Below are 22,739 nucleotides of genomic sequence, written 5' to 3' on the forward strand. Positions count from 1 at the left end.
AAAGTAAAAGTTTGTTCCGAATAATAGGGTTGCGATCATAAAGCCAATGTTGGTTACTATTGAGTGTCACTTTCTTATTTGGTGTGGTTAGTTGGTGTGTATTAATATCTAATAATATCTAATCAAAAATACCTTGGGTGTGAAAAAAAAAAAGTGCGGCAAGAAAGGGGTTCAGCGTGCGCCTTAAAATAATGAAATCAAAATTGGCGGCCAAACTGGTAGCTACGATTGTAGCATAGATAAGAATTTTACATCAAATATTTGTTCATTAGTTAACTGCTCCCCAGTGGCACAGTGGTATGTTAGCGGATTTATACTGCTAGAAACCGGGTTTCGTTATCCATGGTGGGCAGAGCATATAGCCTTTTGTGTAACTTTGTATTTAATAACAAACAACAAAATTATTAGTTAGCTAGACTGCGTATTTTGTTTTACCCACCGTCTGGTTAACTAATGAATAAATATTTCCCGTCAGCTTTTTATCAATGCTATAATTGTAGCTACCAGTGTGACTGCCAATTTTGATTTCATTCCTGTAAGTCGCACGTTGAATCCTTTTTTGGACGCACTTTTTTCACACCTAAGGTGTTTTTGATTAGATAATATTATACGTCACATCTGAAGTGGATGAGTTACATTAACTGCTTTTGATATTTGACTTTTTTATAACTTTATATGTAGACTGTTAGTAAGCCAGTTGGCGAGAGGTTTGTATCCCTTCAACAGAGGCTGCGCTCACTTCTGAACCACAGTCCAACAGGCAGTAACACTAATGACCAACAGAAGCAAACAGTAAGTTACTTTCTCATATTTCTTGTAATATTGCGAGTCTGACAAGATGATTTTTCCCAAGACATTTGTTGATTTTTATCAAAAATCTACCAAATGAACTAATAATAATAATAATAATGAACTCAATAATTTAGTTAACTATTTAGAATTCTATTTACATGAAAAGTGGATATATCACTTGTATGTTTTTCATTATTTACGTGTTTGTTCAACGGTATAGTAGTTTCCTGTTGGCAGTTACATGTTCGTTCAATGGTGTATTAGTTTCCTATTGTTACTTACGTGTTTGTTCAATGGTGTATTAGTTTCCTATTGTTACTTACGTGTTTGTTCAATGGTGTATAGTCTCCTATTGTTATTTACGTGTTTGTTCAATGGTGTATTAGTTTCCTATTGTTATTTACGTGTTTGTTCAATGGTGTATTAGTTTACTATTGTTACTTGCGTGTTTGTTCAATGGTGTATTAGTTTCCTATTGTTAATTACGTGTTTGTTCAATGGTGTATTAGTTTCCTATTGTTATTTACGTGTTTGTTCAATGGTGTATTTGTTTCCTATTGTTACTTGCGTGTTTGTTCAATCGTGTATTTGTTTCCTATTGTTACTTGCGTGTTTGTTCAATCGTGTATTAGTTTCCTATTGTTATTTACGTGTTTGTTTAATGGTGTATTAGTTTCCTATTGTTATTTGCGTGTTTGTTCAATGATGTATTAGTTTCCTATTGTTATTTACGTTTTTGTACAATGGTGTATTAGTTTCCAGTTGTTATTTACGTGTTTGTTCAATGATGTTTTAGTTTCCAGTTGTTATTTACGTGTTTGTTCAATGATGTTTTAGTTTCCAGTTGTTATTTACGTGTTTGTTCAATGATGTTTTAGTTTCCAGTTGTGGAGTCATTTCATTTACTTGTTGAAGTACTTAGTCACTCTATAATAAAATTCACCTTTTACAGTCTAGTTGTATTATTCTGCACGTTAAAGATTTTTCTTTTGTGTTGAACATTTAAATATACCTGTTATGTTATAAGATATCTGTTTTCCAACATTTGTTACAATTTCAATACGATAGAAATTTCGTAAAAAGTCGGTTATTTTGACTATTTTAGCAAAGAAAAGACACAGAAGAACAGTCAACATTATTCAATGGAGCAGCAAACTTATCAACCGAAAGAGGGCTAGATAATCCTGGGCTGTCACTTTCCACCCACGAACTGGTAAAACTTTATTACGTTACTTCTGAATAATGTTCTGTAAATAAAAACATAAACAAAAGTTTTCATTTTCATATTGAACTTGTGTGATAGGAATCATTTGGTTATATATTAATTCACTTAAGTTTGAAGAAATTGTATTGAATGATTGAGTTGTCTTGATATGTTGCTTATATATATATTTGTTTTCCTCAGAGAAGTATGTCCCTTCCAGCGCGTGCTGTAAGCGATCAGTCACGTGAAAAGCCAGAATCATATTTTCCGCAGAGAGAGCCACAAGATTTATATGATCTCCAGAATAGAGACCAGAATCTTAGGGAATCTCCTGATGTCGCAAGACCACAAATGTATGGGAAAACCACAATTTCTAATGTTATGCTTTTATGAGCAACTTTTTAGTATACGTGAATGTGCACAATTTTTAAAGTTTAACTGTTGTGCTTTTCCTATATGATATATTAATAGCCGTTGACATCGGAAGCAAACCTTAGGTGATCCACAACAGATCATAAAGAAAGAGCCACAAAAAGGCATAAAAAGAGTCGATGTGTTTACCAAATTTTGGAAATGTTAATAACGTTTCTCATTTGACTAATTTTGGTAAAAAATCTTACAAATACAAGTTTTTTGCGATGTTCTGAATGAAGTTCTGAAGTTTTTGCTTTCCATCCAATATTCAAAAGTTATTTACTAACAGGGTGCTAGATACGTATCACTTGAAATCTGTCAATTTATTATTGACCATTATTTTATTTGTTTTGTTTTTGGGGGGGGGGGAGAGATTAGGTGCTGTTTTACTTAAGTGTTGTTTTATGATTACTCGATAATTTTCGGGCATGGAAAGCTGTGGACTATAAAAACAAAGCTTTATGAGAAGTAATAATAAGTAGATGGGCTTGATTTTATATCACTTGACTTTGATAATCGATATTACTATCAATAAACAAACTGGCTTATACCCCTAAAATGGTATACGATTAGTTCATTTATAAAAATTGTATAATCGATTCTACCAAATAGTAATTTTTAAAGAGTAATAGCAAATTTACACGATAATTCATAGAAATTAATACCAAATCTGCATGATAAGTTATAGAGAGTAATACCAAAGCTACGTGATATGATGATAATGTATAGATATTGATACCTATTACTTCAAGTGGAGCAAAAGAGGAAGCTGGATGGTTTGTAAAAATTTTGAAGCTGGCGACTATATTTCTTGTTTTTCATGTGTATTCTTTATTTATTGTTATAGAAGTAACTAAAACGCAAAGAAATTAGAAACTCATTAGGTTAGGTAAGGTTAGATTAGGCAAGATAATACCGGGCAACAACAATAAAAAAAATTCTCTACTACTAGAAAAAATGCAACTCTTTCTGAATAATTCGATGATACTGATTCTAAAAATCACGTTGAAAATTACTTATCCCTCTAGTTTTCGAGTTATGATAGATTGATACAAAATATTCTTATTTATTTTGAAATTAAGAACTTTTTCGTTAATAACTTTATTTATTCATTCAAAATTTCATTTAAGAATGTTCAAAAACAATACATAATAGTAATGCTAGTTTAAAAAAGCAATGAGTGTAATAATATTATATACTAAAAATACATTCAGGCTATCATCATGGTTTTATTTTTGTTTCAAAATATCTGCTTGACCTGTTGCGCCTTTTGTGTATATTCCCAGTTTCACGCTCTAAAAACCAACAGTGATCTCCCATCATCGCAGGATTCCATCGTCCTTGATATCGCTGTTACATCTTAGAAATATCTTGGTGGAAGCTCTCACCATGCTCATCGCTCACTGCCCCTAGATAATTTGGAAAGAAGTCTAAATGAGAGTACAAGAAGTGCATCTTGTAGTTCTAGAGCATATCATCAATCATCACAGCACAGTTTTCATCTCTGTGAGTTCGTAAGAACATTTTGACAACCAGTTTGAATGATTTCCGGGTAAAAACTTCTTTTTCATTGAGTACTATTTCAAAATGATCATCCATTAGCACTACCCGAATCTGTGGCCCAACAAAGATACCTTCTTTCATTTTTGCTTCACTGATTTTTGGAAACTTGTCAGACAGTTATCTGAAACCATTACCATTTCTGTTCCTTCCTTGAATAAAAGTCTTCACGAATCCCAGTTGAATATGAAGTGGGGGCAGAAACACATTTGAGGGTTCACTAAATGTTGATATTAGACATTCTGTTTCTCTGGTATGGAATTCTCTCTCACTGGTCATTTCTTCTTTTTGAAATGATTTTTATCATCTCGGTTGTCCCAGAGACACAAAAAGCAACAATGTTTGGTATATCCACTCTGCAGGCCTATCAGGAGGGCAATAACTTTTAGATCACCACATATATTCCGCCTATGGTGATCATATTTGATGGCCTCAGATATAATCTGCATGCTTTGATAAGTTTTGCATGTTCACAGCATGAGCAACAGTAATGGATGATGTGGTGTTCCCATTATGTAAAAGTACAGCTTTCAAACTATCTTTAGATGAATCGATAAAAAGTCTCCATTCTTGAGGATGATGTTCAGTACCTAATTCTTCCATTAATGCATCAACATCTGTACAGAAACACAAATAGTCCTGTTGCATGCTGTAGTGAGAAGCAAGACTTTGATGGCAACTTTGGTAAATTGAAACTATTGTTCCTGGAATTGATAAGTTCCATAGCTGTAAACGAGAGCCAAGAAGTCCCCCCCCCCATGCTGCTTTGATAGATACAAGTCACGAATCAGATCATTTAGCTCTTCTTGTGTGATCAGATGAAGCAGCTTACATTGAGGTGCCACAGGAATAGAATTATTAGATGAAAAGGATGTAGATCATTCATTGTCTTCTTTGCAGGATAACTCTTCTGTTTCCCAATTTGCTGGTGTATGTGGCACTGGAAGACCATCCCCACGAGGTACTGGTTCCATTGCAGAAGCAATATCTGGATATCTAATGTATTGTTTAGTTTTGCCTGAATATCCAGAAACATTAGCCATGCAAAATAACAGTCAGTTAGATTATCTTTGGGCTCATGCCATATCATGGGAACTGAAAATGGCATACTTGCTCTCTTCTTATTCAGTCACTGTGTCAAGCCAGATGTGCAAACTGTATAACACACATGTGGAGTCCTATTTTACACCCAAAATAGTGGTAGTAAGTTACCTTTACCTTGTGTGTGATGTTTTTTCCAACGTGAAACTGTACTGTATTTTTCACCAATGTAGCAGAAACTGTTTCGGTGATTTTTGAATTTTTGGACTTTACCTAAACTGGAGGCAGCCAACATTTCAAATGATTTTCTAAAAAATATAAAAGAATTTATGTTTACAGTACTAGAATTTAAAAGGTTTTAAGAAACGAAGTTTAGCAGAATTTAATTATATCGCGGGTATAATGCAAAGAAGAAGGCCAGACTTTATTTTGACTTTGCGCATAGCGAGGCAAAGTGAACAATTTAGTGGATGAGAGGCAACTGAAAGAGAGGCGTCTGACTCCACCCCTTTTTTGCCTTTTACCCATTAAACTGTCCAATTAAAATTAATTTCACTGTATAAATCTATTGTACTGAGTTGATTGTATGGTATTTCCCACAGAAATATTGAGGTATTACAATAAATCAACATTTAGAGGAAATGGACAAATTATGACTATATTTTCGAAATGAGCACCATCAAATTACTCCAATTCTCGTGAGTTTTCTCCAGTAGCAAATTTTTTGTTGCCCAGTGTAATGCAAAATAATAATAATTATTATTCACGAGGTATACTCACAAGCAGCTCGTGCATTACGTAATTCGATGGAATAATGTGAGCTGCACTTCACGGAGTGATTTAGAACTTGTGTGGCAGGATTATTAGTTAGACACGATTCAAAGGGCAATAAAACAATAAAACTAAGTATAAACAGATGTAAATTGTTACGAGTTATAGTATGCAAACACTGATGGTTACTTTGTGGTTACGAACTCGGTGACAGAGCCCGAGCCTGTAGCATTAGGGTACATTGCTCCATCTGTGTACTACATTGTATTATTCCTGCCTCACTCTTACACGACATTTTAAGAAAAAAATATCGTTTCTCTCCCCAGTCCCTTGTCGCAGTAAATAGTTATTACATCGTCTATCGAACTTTTCCCTTCTAAGAAGCTTAAAGTCTACTAAGAGGTAGTGGGATGATTCTGGTCCCTCCTGAAAAGAAGTGGGACGGCATCCCGTTCTGCTTCAAGCACTGGTAATACATGAAATTATATATAGTAATACAAAATCTACATGATAATACGTAGATAGTAATACCAAACCTACATGATAATTCGTAGATAGTAATACCACATATATATGGTAATTCTAGATAGTAATGCCAAATCTACATGATAATTTATAGACAGTAATACTAAATCTACACGATAATTCGCAGACAGTAATACCAAATCTACATGATAATTTATAGATTGTAATACCACATCTACATGATAATTTATAGATAGTTATATGAAAGCTATTTATAGATATTTATACCAAATCTACATGATAATTCGTAGATAGTAATATACCAAAGCTGCATGATAATTTGTACATACTACTGCTAAATCTACATGATAATTTAAAGATAGCAATACAAAACCTACATCTAATATTGATTTTCAAAATAACTAGTCGTGATAGGCAAATTTTCTTTTAACTTTTGTTTGTTGTTTATCACAAAGCTGTTCTAATGGCCTATGTGTCTTCTGCCCACTGAAGATATCGAAATTCTATTTTTAGCGTTATTAGCCCTCAGACTTTGCGCTGTGCCACCGAGGGAGCTTATTCTAATTACTCTCATTTAAGGCTTTTATAAAATGTTAATAAAAACATTTTTATATGCAGACTAAAAATTAATCAGACGTATATGGTTTATAATAAAAGGATATACATTCTGTCATAGATATCAGACATTAAAATTTAGTTTTACGATTTCAAAGGCTAAATTGCATTTAACTTATTCAGTGTATGTTCATTATCTGATATTTTACAATTATTTTTACAGCTGTAGTGAAACTGAACCTAACAAAAGTGAAGAAAATGCGAATACAGAAAATCTTCGTGATGCCTGTTCCAAATTATTTGGCGGCGAAAGAACAACTTATTGGAGTAACTGTATCACGGCCAATGTAAGGAAGATCATTTTATTGCGATACGTTTTTTTTATCTTTTTAACACCTGCCACACGAGCCAGTCCGGCACTTTGATGTGGATCCAAAGAAATGAGTTATTCCAGAAAGGTTTGGGTTGTTTTGAGTACACAGAAAAGAAGTGTGGAATTATTTTTCGAGGCTTATGTCACTGGACCAGACCCGTGACCTGACCCAAAACCATGAGAGCCAACATGGAGATATTAACTTGTAAATGTAATGTAAAACGATGTAGCAATCAAACATGCTTGAAATGTTCTAGATGTGTTTGTGAGTGTGATGGTTTAAGTGTAACGATTAAACTAAAACGTGGATCCAGGTCGGATAGGGGAAGATATCTCAATCGATTTGACATACCAGCTTATTTATTGGGAGATTCGTCAATTAACTACTGCAGTGACAGCGAAACATAAAATCACAGCCACAACAGTATCATTATTTGTTATCATCAAAAAGAAGAATCGGAATCGTATATAAAAAATCATTAGTTTTAATATAGTGTGAAACTAACGGCACAGTAAAGCCCAAGATGCAATGTTGAAATTGAAGCAGATGCACGATGCATTACAAAATAACTTCCCTAGCGATTTTAAAAAATTACAAATGCCATTTCTGCAATGAAGAGTAATTATAAGAAGGATGGTATAATGCCCAGTATGGTACCACCTAAATATAATCCATATAGATTTCATCATTGCAATATTTTCATAAATATTTAGCTTCATTCATCGAGACTTATCGAAATAACCGTAGATTACCAGTTGCCGGAATGACCCCTCGTTGACCAGCCTAGGATCAGTACTAAAAGATGCTGGGTGGCTCGTGTGGCAGGTGTTAATTTTCAAATACTTAGCTTAATTGTAAAATTATACAGATGCTGTTGGCCACTTTATTAGGACTCCCACAGACGTTTCTAGAATATTCCATCTGTTTTCATATCCAAAATAGGCTAATCATGTGATGTGTTAGAAGATATAAATTCGGAGACCCAGTCATCTCATAGTAAATCTTTAAACCGTGAACTCTCCAATTTTCAAACGAAATAAATCTCTGTAATCAAAATGTATCGACACCGATAATAAAATAAGGATATGGTTAACTGAGAGAAAATATATTTACTTGGACAAGTTTGTAAAATACATTTACTTGGACAAGTTTGTAAAATACATTTACTTGGACAAGTTTGTAAAATACATTTACTTGGACAAGTTTGTAAGATACATTTACTTGGACAAGTTTCTAAAATACATTTACTTGGACAAGTTTGTAAAATACATTTACTTGGACAAGTTTGTAAGAAGTAAATGTATCTTACAAACTTGTCCAAGTAAATGTATCTTACAAACTTGTCCAAGTAAATGTATAAACTTGTCCAAGTAAATGTACTTTAAAAACTTGTCCAAGTAAATGTATTTTAGAAACTTGTCCAATTAAATGTATTTTACAAACTTGTGCAAGTAAATGTATTTTAGAAACTTGTGCAAGTAAATGTATTTTAGAAACTTGTCGAAGTAAATGTATTTTAGAAACTTGTCCAAGTAAATGTATTTTAGAAACTTGTCCGTAAGATACATTTACTTGGACAAGTTTGTAAAATACATTTACTTGGACAAGTTTGTAAAATACATTTACTTGGACAAGTTTGTAAAATACATTTACTTGGAAAAGTTTGTAAGATACATTTACAAATTAGTGAACGTTACAGAAACTAATTTTTTTATGTAATATTTGCAATATTTTAGTGTAACGGATGACATCGATACATTTCACATCAAAAATGTCTTGATTAATAGTAACTAGCACGTGAGATAAACAACTTCTAGTTATGAAGAATCGAAACGAATTATACAATTACAAAAATGTTATTGTAACGCAGTATTTGGCACGATGTCAACGCACTTACTCAAAAAAATCAAACAAAAGTAAAAGGCACAACGTAGTTTCGGTTAAGTATGCTATTAACCGGAGAGTTCTTGCTGAAACTCTATTTTTGAAACTATGTATAAGACGAGTGGTAAAAATCAGGCATTGTTTTAAAAGTTAAAAACTATCATCTTATACACCGGCAAATACGGTAATAACATTTCTAGAAATTCAACATACAGACGTGAAAAATAAATGTAAACACTCTAATGTGCTAAGGTTATTGAAAGGAGAAACATCTGTTTAGCCCCTTCTAGTGGTAATTCCCCAGTTTGTGAGTTTAGTCGGTTTTTAAAGATTTACGGTTTGAACTTTGAGTAACTTTGATTATGTACACTATAGAGAGATTATTAATGTAATGCACTAAACTACTGAGTCGACAAGGTTGTTTCCTTGTGTCACTCAGATGTTCACGGACACAGTTCCCGAAGGAACAACTTGTTTACTCAGTGTATAGCTAGACACTTTGCTAGCATATTAAACAGTATATAATGTAATATGTTATCTTCTCATATTGAAAGTGAATTTGGTTCCGAGTAATTAAGAAGTGTTGCTTACATAGTTTCATGTGGCACATCCGGGTCTTTCGCAGCGTTGGGTTTAGTGGGTTCTGAGGACAGACATCAGATTTAGTGTACTGTATTTCAGCAGACTACGAATATTTCTTTGATGCCTGTAGAATACTAAGGGTTGTTCACTTAAAATAATATTTGTTATATGATCTTCTGTGAGTAACTTGTAGTTCTTCATAGTTATGTTATCAACCCTTTTGTTAACAGGACAAAATATGTATAAAAGGTTATTATAAAGTTAACTGACCTAGTCAACTGTCCGCATAACTCGAAAACACATTATCAGATAGCTAGAATATTTAGGAGATGAGGGAGTAGCGAGATGATAGGAAAGGGGAGTTTAGAGTCAAAAATAATTCTCACCAGGAGGAGCTGTAGTGTAAGTTGCATACTGGTGACAGCATAAAACAGCATCAGACATGTCGGGATTCATTCTACCATTAGAAATGGTTCACGGTTGTTTTATAATAATTGTTCTTGTAAAGCATAACTACATAGGATCATGTAGCAGCTTATAGGAAATTCATAAACAGATTTAACAAAGATGATCGATTGTTGATATAACTTGGAATGTTTTGTTCTCCTTACACATCACAGAAGAGGAACTGTCAATAAAACAGTCTTCACGCAAGTTGGGGCTCCACCCAACATTGCACGAACTGTCAAGTTATTGCCGGAACATGCTTTCAGGGATCGTATAATCAGCTTTCATTCCCATACACGTGATCAGAACGATAAGCAATCTGCTGTGTCCACCGCGGGGAATCGAACCCCGGATTTTAGCATTGTAAGGCCGTAGACTTACTGCTGTACCACCGCCCCCCAGTGGCACAGCGGCATGTCTGCGGACTTACAACGCTAGAATCCGGGTTTCGATACCCGGTATTGGGCAGAGCACAGATAGCCCATTGTGTAGCTTTGTGCTTAATTACAAACAAACAACCCACCGGGGGACACCTTCACAGACCCGAAAAATATCATACGACACCATGTAAAATGCAACTGTTAAAAGTCGAATATTATCATTCAACTGTGTGTCACATTCTATTACAATTAAGTGGTAGTCACACTTTCTCATTGCCTCACTTGTTCAGCTACCAAATATTATAGCTTTCTATTGATTAGTCTTCGAACTATGGACCTTGGAATAGGCCAGCTAACTTTATAATATTATATATATATATATATGCGTGTATTGATTTATTTTCATGTTTGAAACAATTAATAGATAGCAATGTCGTTGTTTTATAATAATATTCAATAATAACCTCTAGTAAATTTCAGGTGCCAGAGTCAATGTGATTTTTATAGAATATTGCTAAAATTACGATATGGTTATGTAATTGAGGGCACTTGTAATATTCTTATCTTGTGCAGAATGTGATAAATTTAGAAAACTGTTTTTGTGTGTGTGTTTTAAACTTTAGCATACATATATCAACATGGGCCACAATTTCAAGTCTTCATACGAGTACGAGAAAGTTGTTCCAAAGGAGTCTATAGGTAAACCTTGTCAAGAAAGAAAGTCCAGTTTCGATAACGTCGCAGTGCCTCACGAGTCTTCCGCTAGAGGGATCTTTGAACGTCTTCCATGTAATTCTAAAATCGTGAAACAATACGACACTCACTGGAACTTAGAACATCCCTCAACAGACGGGGAAGGTTTTCGAACAAAATCTTCCACCCTGGATAGTTCACGTCTCTGCTTAAAAGATACTTATGAAAAGAGATCTTCCACTTTGGGTGAGACTGATCCAAAGTCGAAATTAACAGAGGGGCGCATGGGAAGTGCTTCTTGTTCGCCATATGTGAGGATTACAGGGCTTCAAGATAATAAAAGATCATCAGAGGGACGCCTTCCTCGAGATGAGATGGTTACTCCAAGTGACCAGTACAAGTCATCTTCTGAATCCGGACGAGGCACGTTACGTAGTGGCTCTCACAGCTTGAAAAGTCCAGCTTCAGTAAAAAGTAGAACTCCTAGCGAAGGAAGTATTCTCGACACCAGTATTGACTCTGATCATAGTGCAGGAGTTGTGCGGTGGCCAAACAAAACTACGACAGCGCCACCTTACGAGGCTTCAATAGCAACAGCGACACCGGACACAGAAGCCCTTCACTGGAGCGACAGTGTGGAAACAGAAATGAAACAGATATTTAATAAATCTAAACCTTCAACGCTTTACAGAAAAGAAGAAGCAATTCACGATGTTGGCTTCAGTGCTGATGGCACCTGTAGCGAGAGTATGTCTGTGACACCCCCTCTACCCCCTTTATCTCCTCCCGATTCTCCAACGTTAACTCAAAAGAGCTCTCCACAAGTTTCACCGAAAACTAAATACAAGTTATCGTCAAGGTGAGTCTATTGTTGGATGTTGTGTCATTTTCATTAACATCAACATTTTTGTTAGTGACTAGCTGAGGGTACCTGTTAAGGAAGCAAAACAGGACAACGTTAGGTAATGGTCCCCTCCTTCTTTCTTACTTTATTAAATCTTTAATGACCTAATTGGATGCCAATTGTATGCCCTGCTTTATAGAAGGTGGTAATTGACTCATTTAACTGATTAAGTACTTGTGTCTTTAAATTCAAAGCCAAATGTTTTGTTGTTATTGTAAAGTGGTAATGTGCCCTGTTTCAGGGTGTTTTTAATCCTCTTCTATGGCAAAAATCTTAAAACAAAATAGCCTATGTACATCGTCGGATAGTTTCAAGTTACCATACAAAGAATTACGATAATCGATCTGGCCAATTCTGGGCGATGAATGCTAACACACACACACATATTTGTTTTCTGCTGTAGGAATTAGCAGCATAGCAGAGATGCAAAAGGACCCCTGGAACAAGTTTTTTTTTGTGCCTCCCTCCCTCTAACATTTTCCCCATATATTTAACAATCTTACTTTATCATTATTTTCCGTGCATAATTTTCGGTGGTCCGCTTGCCCTAGCCCCATGCTACTGGCAGGAATTACCATCGAATTTGTAGACATGCTACTTTTATGTGTTATTCTCTGTGCTTCACTGCTTAATTTCTACCGCATTTCTCCAGATCTGAGATCTGAAATACGTTTTTTGCATGATCATGATTATTTTTTATCTGAAAGCGGAAAACTATAATTAATTTTAGGTTTGTTTGTTTGTAATTAAGCAAAAAGCTACACAATGGGCTATCTGTGCTCTGCCCACCACGGGTATCGAAACGTGGTTTCTAGCGTTGTAAGTCCGCAGACATACCGCTGTGCCACTGGGGGGGGTTGTAATTTTAGGGGTGACTCATTTGCTATATAAATTGTTATTTGACTTACGTAATAAACTATATTATTCCACTCCAACCCAAATAATAACCTTAATAACGATTAAAATTGTTGTCTTCCAAAACTCAAAATTCCTCCATACACACCTGTAAACAGGAATCCTGTATTTTATTTTCTAGAAATTAAGCACTGGTTATTCTGTAAGAAAGGTCCTATAGAAACTACAGAAGACCATTTTGATGTATTACGCTGCTTCTGTCAGTGACAAGCAACTTCTGAACATGCTTAATTTCTAGAAAACATATACCCGATCCCTGCTGTTAGGATGAGTAGGGAGGGATTTTGAGTTTTCAAAGATAACAGTTTAAACGTTATTGAAGTTCATATTTCACTACGTCACACAAATATCAATTCACAGTGCAACCCGTTAGTCTTAAAATTAATTGTAGTGTTTCCGCCTTTATACATTAAAAAGTCCAAAACAGATTGCGGATTTGAGATGTGGTAGAAATTACGTACTGTGCTCAGTCCACAAAATAATGTTTATAAAACTTCGATAAATGCATAAATCTATCGAAAAGAAAATCAGATGCCGAATTAGTAAAAATACTCGAATAAGATATTTAAATTATATCTAGGAAAACCATTCTAATCTTCCACACCCGCTTGGTCTTTCGAAAATCTTTTTTTTTGTTGTTAATAATCTCAACATCTTATCAATGTATTCACATGAGAGAAAACATTTTAAACTTCATGTAATTTAAAAAAGATGACTAAATTTTCTTTTTCAATAAAATATGACAAAAAAACCTGAGAACTTGGGAGGGGGGGGGGTTCAGATGAATCTAAAATATATGTGTTTGTAACCATTGATAGAAATGTTCAACTCGTACAAAAACTCCAAATGTTCAACTAATAATAGAGTTTAAACGTATATTAAGGAAAAGTTAGGCTTAGACTATGTGATTTTTGTCATTTCTGCATCAAATACAGCAATACACGATTCTAATATTTCTTTTAACTTTCGTTAAATACAACAATCTAGTATTTTGTTATTTTCATCAAATCAATGTGAAACGCATTGTTCCAATATTGAATGTGGTATGTCTCAGGTTTGGGTAAAATGCTTGAATCATGTTAGCTGTGAGTTGTGTACATGAGGTACATCTGTCTGATAATCTCAGTCAAGTTCACGTGCAGTTCATCGAACTAATATTCTATGACTTGTTTCAAGTTAACGTAAAATTCATTAATCTAATAATGTGTTTTCTATGTGAAAGTTACAAAAAATAAATGGTTTCACTGTGTGTATTTTATGTGAAGTTGACAAGAAATCAATTGTTTAATAGCGTGTTTGTTTTGTGTAAAATTGTTGATATATATAGCACTGCCTGTCTTATCCCAGTTGGCCTGATGAGCTCTGAAATTGGACGAAAGGCATCGTCGGCACTGGCTATTGCAGGTGTAGTGTGGTTGAAATATTTTAAACACGTTCTTCTTTACTCTCATTCATATGATCTTAGAAATGCTAAAGTAGTTTCCTCCCATTGACGCTGTAGTTACTCGATCTTCTCCGGGAACAATAAGGCTAACTTGCTGGTTAGTTAGATCTTCTGTATGATAGTAAAACTTATTCAAGTGCAATAATAATAATAATAATAAATAAATAATATTGTGTTATTAATCTTTAACCTAAAATTCTGATTTGTGAATAAAATAGATAATAATTACAATTCATTTACTTAATCTAGTTCACACCATAACAGTTGTTGTTCATGTCAGTTGATGATACAAACAGCGCATATACCACTACTACGTCTGATGTGATGAGCACTGGTATTAGCGAAAGGCCTCGTCGGAACTGGATATTATAGATGTGGTGTGGTTAAAATATCCTAACACTTTCTTTACTTTCACTCATAAATTCTTATAATTTCCCCAGAAATGGTTGATTTAAAAAGTGTATGTGTGTGTTATGTTAAGTTTGCTTAGAAACTGATAGTCTAATAGTGTGTGTTTTGTGTAAAGTTGACAACAACTGGATCGTCTAATTGTTTTGTATTTTAACTTTATATCGTATCTTATAACATCTAGGTTTTTTTTTTTTAGTGCTACAGCTTTGAACGTCACATCTATAACAGACTGCAGAAACAGAAAAGACCAGTTGGAAGGGAAGAACTACTGCCATGACTTGACAGCAACTATGACATCAGGAAAAGGAGTTCCTGCCAAAAAAACTGGCATTCGACGAACGGCGAGCATCACTCAGGGATCGTTTAAACACTGGGACACGCGCACTAAACATGTGGCTTCCAGATCAATCGTAGGAAATACAAATGCCCACCAGAGGGCACAGCAGTATCAACTAAACGGAAGTAATCGACCAGCAACACATTCTGAAGCTATTCAAGCTGCAGCAGGTAGTAGAACTAACAAAATTACGTATATATGCGCGAATTAAATCATTACACCTGGGCAATAAGAAGATAAGCACTTTGCTAGATAGCGTACCTTTGATAGTTAACTATAATTATACTCATTTAAAGGAATATTAAAAAAAAGAATAAATTGTTTGCGTTTCACTCTGGTTATGTGTTTTCGTCAACGTAAAAATCACTAACATTTATTATTTTATACTACAATGTATCTAATATTGTAGTTCAGTTCATGTGAAATGCCGCTTCCATATCTTTGGTCCCCCGGTGGGACGGAGGTAAGTCTACGGACTTACAATGCTAAAATCCTGGGTTCGATTCCCTGCGGTGGACACAGCAGATAACTCAATGCGGCTTTGCTCTAAAACAAACATAATTTCATCTCTTTCAGAGAAGGAACACTGTTTTAGTGAGGAAATAAATTTTCAAATTAAGTGATTACATAACATTAAATATTTTTTTTTCAGATATACTTATGAATATGTAGTTTATACTTCTGTGTACTCGTTCCAAAAACTGGATTTGCAAATCGTGACGAGTTTTTGCGGAATACCGTCTTCAGTGGCAACCAGAAACCGTATATGAAATACGTATTTAAATTATTTCAATCTATGAATATTAATTTTTAAACCACAGTTATAGATTCATATACTATTTCAGGATCCATCCACGGTTTAACATCTTATACAGATCCTATAGATGCGGAAGTGACGTCAACGACCACAGGATTAGACATGGAGAGCTTACTTGAAGACCCGGACGATTACAGTAGCGAAATCAGCGCCACTACAAGTAATGTGGAAAATAACGATGTTGGCCTAATTCGGAAGCAGCTGGATGGCTTGGAGACGATGTATTCTGAGGTATAATACATTACAATAATTATGTTTCAATGAAACGACCTTGTACAACAGAAAAATATTTATTGGAATTTAAGTACGAAAACGTTTCTAAATTATTCGTTTATGTATTTATTTTTTAAATAAACTATGCTTTTGTCATATTGCGTTTGATATTAAATAATAACTGTCGATTAGAGTACTCTATATACGTAGAACGAAACTCAAAATGAACCTGACCATCAGTAAAACGAATTAAATATTTATTTCTTACGTGTCTACTCATAAAGATTAGAATGCACTGTTTCATCAGTGTTAGTGTATCGTCCTAAAGATTAAACTACCCGCCATTCTTGCATTTATATAATGAGTTATTCTCGTCAACAAGACAGCTTAAGCTATTTATCAGTGTTTGAATTAACTTATAATTACAAAAGTGTTTAAGTTCTAGGAATATATGCTATTTTAGTTTTTGGAGACAGGAAAACGAGATTGAATGTGAGACAGGAAAACGTGAAACGGGCGTCATTACTCCTAGTTGATTATAATTCTTTCTAGGTGGCAAACTATTTATGCTTGTTTTCTTTAACCACTCCTTTTCAAAGTCTAATCTACTTTTATCGCTTTGTAACCACTGAAATAACTTCAAAGTTATGTAATTTCTAAACACTCGCAAGGTCAAGAGCGCAACCAAAAATGTAAATTATTTAGAATAAAATGTGCTTAAGTCTAGGCTAATGTGTAGTTAGGATACACATATATGTTGAACTTAAAGTGAACCCGAAATATAATACGACAATGTTTACAATCTTGTATCCATCGATAATAAAAATGGAGTAACTATACCTAAACAAACATTTTTGATTACTTATTTGAGATATCTATAGATAGTAAAAAAAACTGAGAGCCTAAACTGAAAGAAAATGTTTCTCTTGGCGTTTTCTGTTGTTGTTTTTATTTACTATTTTTCAATTAAATAACATAAATATTTTCGTTCTAAATTATTGTTTCCTTTTATCACGTAATCAATAAAATCAAGATATTTAAATCAAATGTTCACGTCTTTTTCTTGTGCCTATTCAGGTTCTAAGGTTATTAGGACTGAAACATAACAATAAACGGGTATTGAACTCACGAAGTGGAGCCGCTGATGGTCTTCGATCCACCAGACGGCGCATACATGGAAGTCTATCGTCACTTACAGGTCGTAGTTCAGTTAGTCGAGGAACGCATAGTTTCAAAGATAGGAGGAGTCAAGAGCAACGACGGAGGCTGAAAGAATCGAGGATAGGGTAAAGAAATATATCGTACTATTGTGTTAATTCAGTCACGTAATTATCAGGCTTTCTTCTTATGTATTAAAATGTATTTCCTCGCATCCTTCTCTCAAAAATCTCTGCCCCTTTTGACTTCCCTCACTCCAGTAGTTTCTCATCTGCATAAGGCAAGCCAATGATAAACTAGAGGAGGTTATGTTATAGGTGATTCTTTGACAAGGCATGCAGATAGGATAATCTGTGGGGTAAATAGGGAGAAAAGAATTAGATTATGCTATCCAGGGGCACGGGTGGAAGATATAACTGACAGAGCAAGATATATAATAAAGGGGGCTAGCAGAGATGCAGTTTTTGTTGTGCATGTAGGGGCTAATAATGTAAGGAAAGGTAGGTCAGAGAAGCTATTTGATAAGTATAAGGGGTTGATAAAGGCATTTAAAGAAATGGGCCGTAACTTAATTGTGTCAGGGAAACTGCCGAGAATTAATTGTGGAGATGAAATTATAAGTAGGCTACTAGGGCTGAATGCTAGGCTTAGGTTAATATGTAAGGATGAGCAGATTGGCTGTTTGGACTTGTGGGATCATGGATGATTTACATTTAAACAGAGTAGGAGCTGGCTTGTTTCAAAGGGCTATTAACTCAGCTGTAAGGGAAGTTTAAACTAGGACTAGACAATGGTGAAGGCCATAGTTTGTTTAAAGAGTTGAAGAACATAAATGCAAACTGCGAAATCGTTTTTGTGGAAGGACCGATTCACACTGTTTCTGTCATTAACCTTAGCCTGTGTAGTTGAACAAGGTAGACTTGTAATATCTAAGAAAACCCAAATCCTTTATTGTTTACAAAACTGCTATTTACTTACCAAGCTATTATTTTATTTTATCGATTTCGTAGCATCACAGGCGACTCTTCAGTATAAAAACTATACAAAGCAGAAAACAGTTAAACATTTCGCGTGTTTGCGTGTGTTTCATAACAAAGCCACATCGGGTTTTGGAGTTATCTGCGATCTGTCTGGATCTGTGTTCGGTCGTGTTGTGCGAGACCTAGGAGGGTCAGGTGGTAGTTAGATCTCTTCCGCCCTCCTTTACGATTTGTATATTAACTGTCAAATGCTATATGATTACTTCACAATATCAGGGCTCAAACATTAAGGTAATTACACTGATCCTACTTCTCTCGTCAAGGCCATGTCCATGAATGTTAAGCTTATAACATTTAGTGCTTTTCTGCCACTTCACTTCATTTGGTTTTGTAACAGTCCTACACTCACAAATAGTTCCATTGGAAAATCGTCACTTTTTCACTAGATTACGTTATCAGACATTGATAAGTTATTATTACATTAATATTTTAAATTATTACTTTTTCTTATTGTGTATATTGAGTGGAGAGAGATACTAGGACTATCATCATCATCATGTATGAGATGACGATCTATGTTGGTTAGTAAATTAGTATTTTCATGATTTTTGTCAAAATATTTGAATGACCAATCTATGTGTCTGTCGTGAATTGGTTGTATGTTTGCATATTTCTGTATGGATTTTGTATTTCTTGTTCTGTGTAATCTTAAAGCTGTGGTGGTTACAGAGTTCTGTATTATTTGTAATATGTTAATATGCGACGGTGTAGTGTTGATCCATGCCGGGTAGAGTAGACATATTCAATTACTGTACGTATATTCTGTTTATAGATGATATTTTCTGGTGATGCTCCAATAGTTTTACCCGACAGTCTCCTAGCATAGTTTGCTTGTTGCTATACTTTATTTGTGATTTGGTTTATTTAATTATTCCACGTTAATGTAGAATAATATATTAATCGAAGAAAGTTTGCTGATGTGGTGATAGGCAGATGAGTTTCATGTAAGTGTAATTCTGGTAGGAGTTTACATGTTTTTATGGAATTCAAGAATAATACCAAATTGGCCTCGAAACAGTTGTCTTAATTCTATGTTTTTGGCAATATTTAACTACTTGATTTAAAACTGGTTGTGAATTTGTGGCTGTTATTGAGGGGGTCGTTGAACTTTTCCATATCGCCACATCGTTTGCGAATTGAGATGTAAGACTAAAATTTGGATCTGTTAGGGGCATGTCACTTAAACACACGATGAAGAAGAAGGGTCGAACCACCCCTTCCTGGGGAACACCCATCTCAAGAGTAAAACACTCTGAGTAGGTGACTTCCGCATTCACTCTACATTTATATGTTATCTAAAATGCTAGACAACCAGCGAATAACACCTGTTGATAAATCCATTTGTTTCACTTTGTATCTTAAGCCATTATACCATATAATGTCGAATGCTTTCTCTATATCGAGAAGACAGGAGACAGTGCATTTGTCTTGATTAAAGCTATCTGTTACGGTTTCAGTTAATCTAACTAAATGATCTGTTGTTTGTCGAAATGTTCTGAAACTGTTTTGTACTTAGGGTAATTTTAATGTGATCTCTAGGATAATTTTAATGTGATCTCTAGGATAATTTTAATGTGATCTCTAGGATAATTTTAACGTGATCTCTAGGATAATTTTAACGTGATCTCTAGGAATGTGGGGAGTTTATTACTCACTATTCTTTCCAAACTTTTGCCTATGCAGTTGGTCAGGCCAATTGGTCGATTACTTGCTGGTTTACCTTCTTTTAGAAAAATAACGTTTGCTTGATTCCAAGAGGCTGGGTTATAACCTGAGTTGAGGGATAAGTAATGCTTTTCAGGAGAATAGCTTGTATACTACCTTCTCCCGGTGCTTTGTTTTTTGTACGTTTTATAGATGTAATTTGTTCTATTTTGGTGATTGTGCTTGTAATTTTACTGCTTCTTTGTTGTGAATTTTGAGGTTGATCGACTCAACTAAAAATACTGGTATGTAAATGTGTTTGTTTTGCTGTATATACTCATTTACTGTAGTAAAATAATGGGTATCCATATCAGGTTTATCATGTGTTTTGAATGTTTTTCGTAATTGTTCTTTGAAAGCTTCTGCTTTTTGTATGCTTGTAAAGGCTGTCTTGTTTTCATGGTTTATAGTAAGATAGGTTTTGTTTGTGTTATGGTTATTTGTAAATCGTTTCAAATGTGTTCAGAAAATCTTTGGATCTGTATGGTTTTAATTTTGAGCGGTAATGATCCCATTCATCTTGTTTTAATTGTTTTATTTCATTTCGTATTTTATTTCTTAGTGTGTTTATCTGTGTTTTGATGTGTGGGTCTCTATTTTTCATATGTAATCTTCTTAGATGGCGACGTTCTTTTATAATATTTATTATTTGTGCATATGGTTGCCATCTATTGTGAGTTGTATGTTGTTTCTGTTTTGGTATGGACTGGTTTGCAGCTTTAGTGAGACACTCAGTGATTGTTTGACAATATTCATTACTATCTGATGGTTTTTTCGACTGGATTTGTCTTTGAGTTCGGTAGTAATTTATCAAGACTATTTGCTTATTCTTTCCAATTTGCTTTTTTGTAATTGAATTTGATCCACCTATGGGTTTATTATGGTGGGGTTAAAGATCGAAGACACTCGAAATGGATAAATGATCACTGTCTAAATCAAAGCCTACATTAAACTTTGAACATTTATTGCTGATTTGATATGAACATATACATAGATTTCGAGCCCTCCAGTGGCTCAGCGGTATGTCTGCGGACTTACAACGCTAGAAACCGGGTTTCGATACCTGTGGTGGGCAGAGCACAGATAGCCCACTGTGTAGCTTTGTGCTTAATTCCAAACAAACAAACAAACATAGATTTCGGATATCACTAGAATTGTACGAAAGACGTGTGTGTAGGAGTGGCATCATTTAACAACATACCCTTACTATTTTCTAGGAAGTTAAATAATGTTGTTCCATTTGGGGTAATTGTACTGTATACACAAACTGAATGTTTGATATTAAGATCACCCATTATTATCCATTTTTTATGTTCATTTAATTTATTTAGTAAATTAATATCAATTTTTGAGGGAGAACAGTAAATACCTGCTACTGTAATACATCCACTATTTGTTAGACGGATATCTATTGTTATGCATTCACTTGTTGTTCTATCAGCTGCTATCTGTATCATACATAAGGTTGATTTATTTATTTATGCTATGTCCCTATTAGGATCATTTCTATTTAATCTGTCGATTCTGATTGACGTATAGCCAGTAAATTTATGGCTATTTGAGTTCTTGAGCATACTTTCTGTAATTACTATTATATCTGTATTTGTTTGTGTTATTATATCTTCGATCTCGTGCCTCTTGGAAGCAAAACCACGTTGGATATTAATGTGTTGTACTGTGAATCTTAGGCGAAAAAGGAGCCTATGAGATGTTGTATTATATATGGAATAATTGGTGTAAAGTTTCTTGTATATTGTAATGAGTAATGTGATACAATCTTACTGGTTATGTGGGTTCACAAATAAAACCAAAGAATGTGTTTTTAGCGGCTTCCATTATTGCGTTATTTTCTGTGTTAATGATAGGGGTGTTTAAAGTTCTTGGTATTTCAGAGTGCTGTTAATTTTGTTATTCTAAGTTTATTCGATGAATAGTTGAGTTTGATTCATTACTTGACTTTTTGAATTATCCACAGTGTACTTGGGTACGTCAAAATACGCGCCAAAACTTCTGGATTCCTAATCATTAAACATCTCGCCTCCTAACGTCTTTCAATTAAAATTTAAAGAAGTGTTAAAACAGTTAATAAAGTATTTTTCAAGCATTAATTTTCTTTCTTTTCTATTAAATTCCAAAAGGGAAAACTTTGAACAAATCTTTATTCAATCTGTTAAAAATATAATTACAGAAATAAAAACGTTTACTTACTGGTGCATGGTATTTCATATTAAATACGCTTGGGCATAAAATTACCTTTGGTAATTGTGTATGTATGTACATCTATAATAGTGGAGATTAAAATACACATACACACATATACATTATATGTGTATTTTAAATATGTGTTTTGTTTTGCTAATGGTGTAGACTGTACGGGGTGCTAATAATATAATGTTTTATATACCAGCAGTACTATGCTATATATTATTATATATTATATTAATTATATAATTAATGTAATATCAATTAATATTACATTAATATCGTTGGACACGCAGTGTTTATAAAAGCAATCAGTCCTCAAAAGACTAAGTCGCTGGATTAGTCCTAGCTTGGTTTAATGTAAACAATTAAACTATATTGGCAGTATTTAGATCAATTTTTCTATTTATC

General features: G+C 34.2%; 1 protein-coding gene across 1 annotated transcript in view; it reads left to right on the plus strand.

The window, feature by feature from the left end:
- LOC111085268 overlaps positions 1-22,739 on the plus strand; it is a 112,418-nt gene that overhangs the window by 71,337 nt on the left and 18,342 nt on the right. Inside the window, exons 5-12 of the mRNA XM_022383021.1 lie at positions 682-792; positions 1,898-2,005; positions 2,198-2,349; positions 7,047-7,170; positions 11,114-12,042; positions 15,054-15,364; positions 16,040-16,242; positions 17,302-17,510. Coding sequence (XP_022238729.1) covers positions 682-792; positions 1,898-2,005; positions 2,198-2,349; positions 7,047-7,170; positions 11,114-12,042; positions 15,054-15,364; positions 16,040-16,242; positions 17,302-17,510 — 2,147 coding nt within the window. The remainder of the gene's footprint in view (positions 1-681; positions 793-1,897; positions 2,006-2,197; positions 2,350-7,046; positions 7,171-11,113; positions 12,043-15,053; positions 15,365-16,039; positions 16,243-17,301; positions 17,511-22,739) is intronic.

The sequence above is a fragment of the Limulus polyphemus genome, unplaced genomic scaffold (assembly GCF_000517525.1).
Source record: "Limulus polyphemus unplaced genomic scaffold, Limulus_polyphemus-2.1.2 Scaffold300, whole genome shotgun sequence".
In the NCBI taxonomy this organism is placed as follows: Eukaryota; Metazoa; Arthropoda; class Merostomata; order Xiphosura; family Limulidae; genus Limulus; species Limulus polyphemus.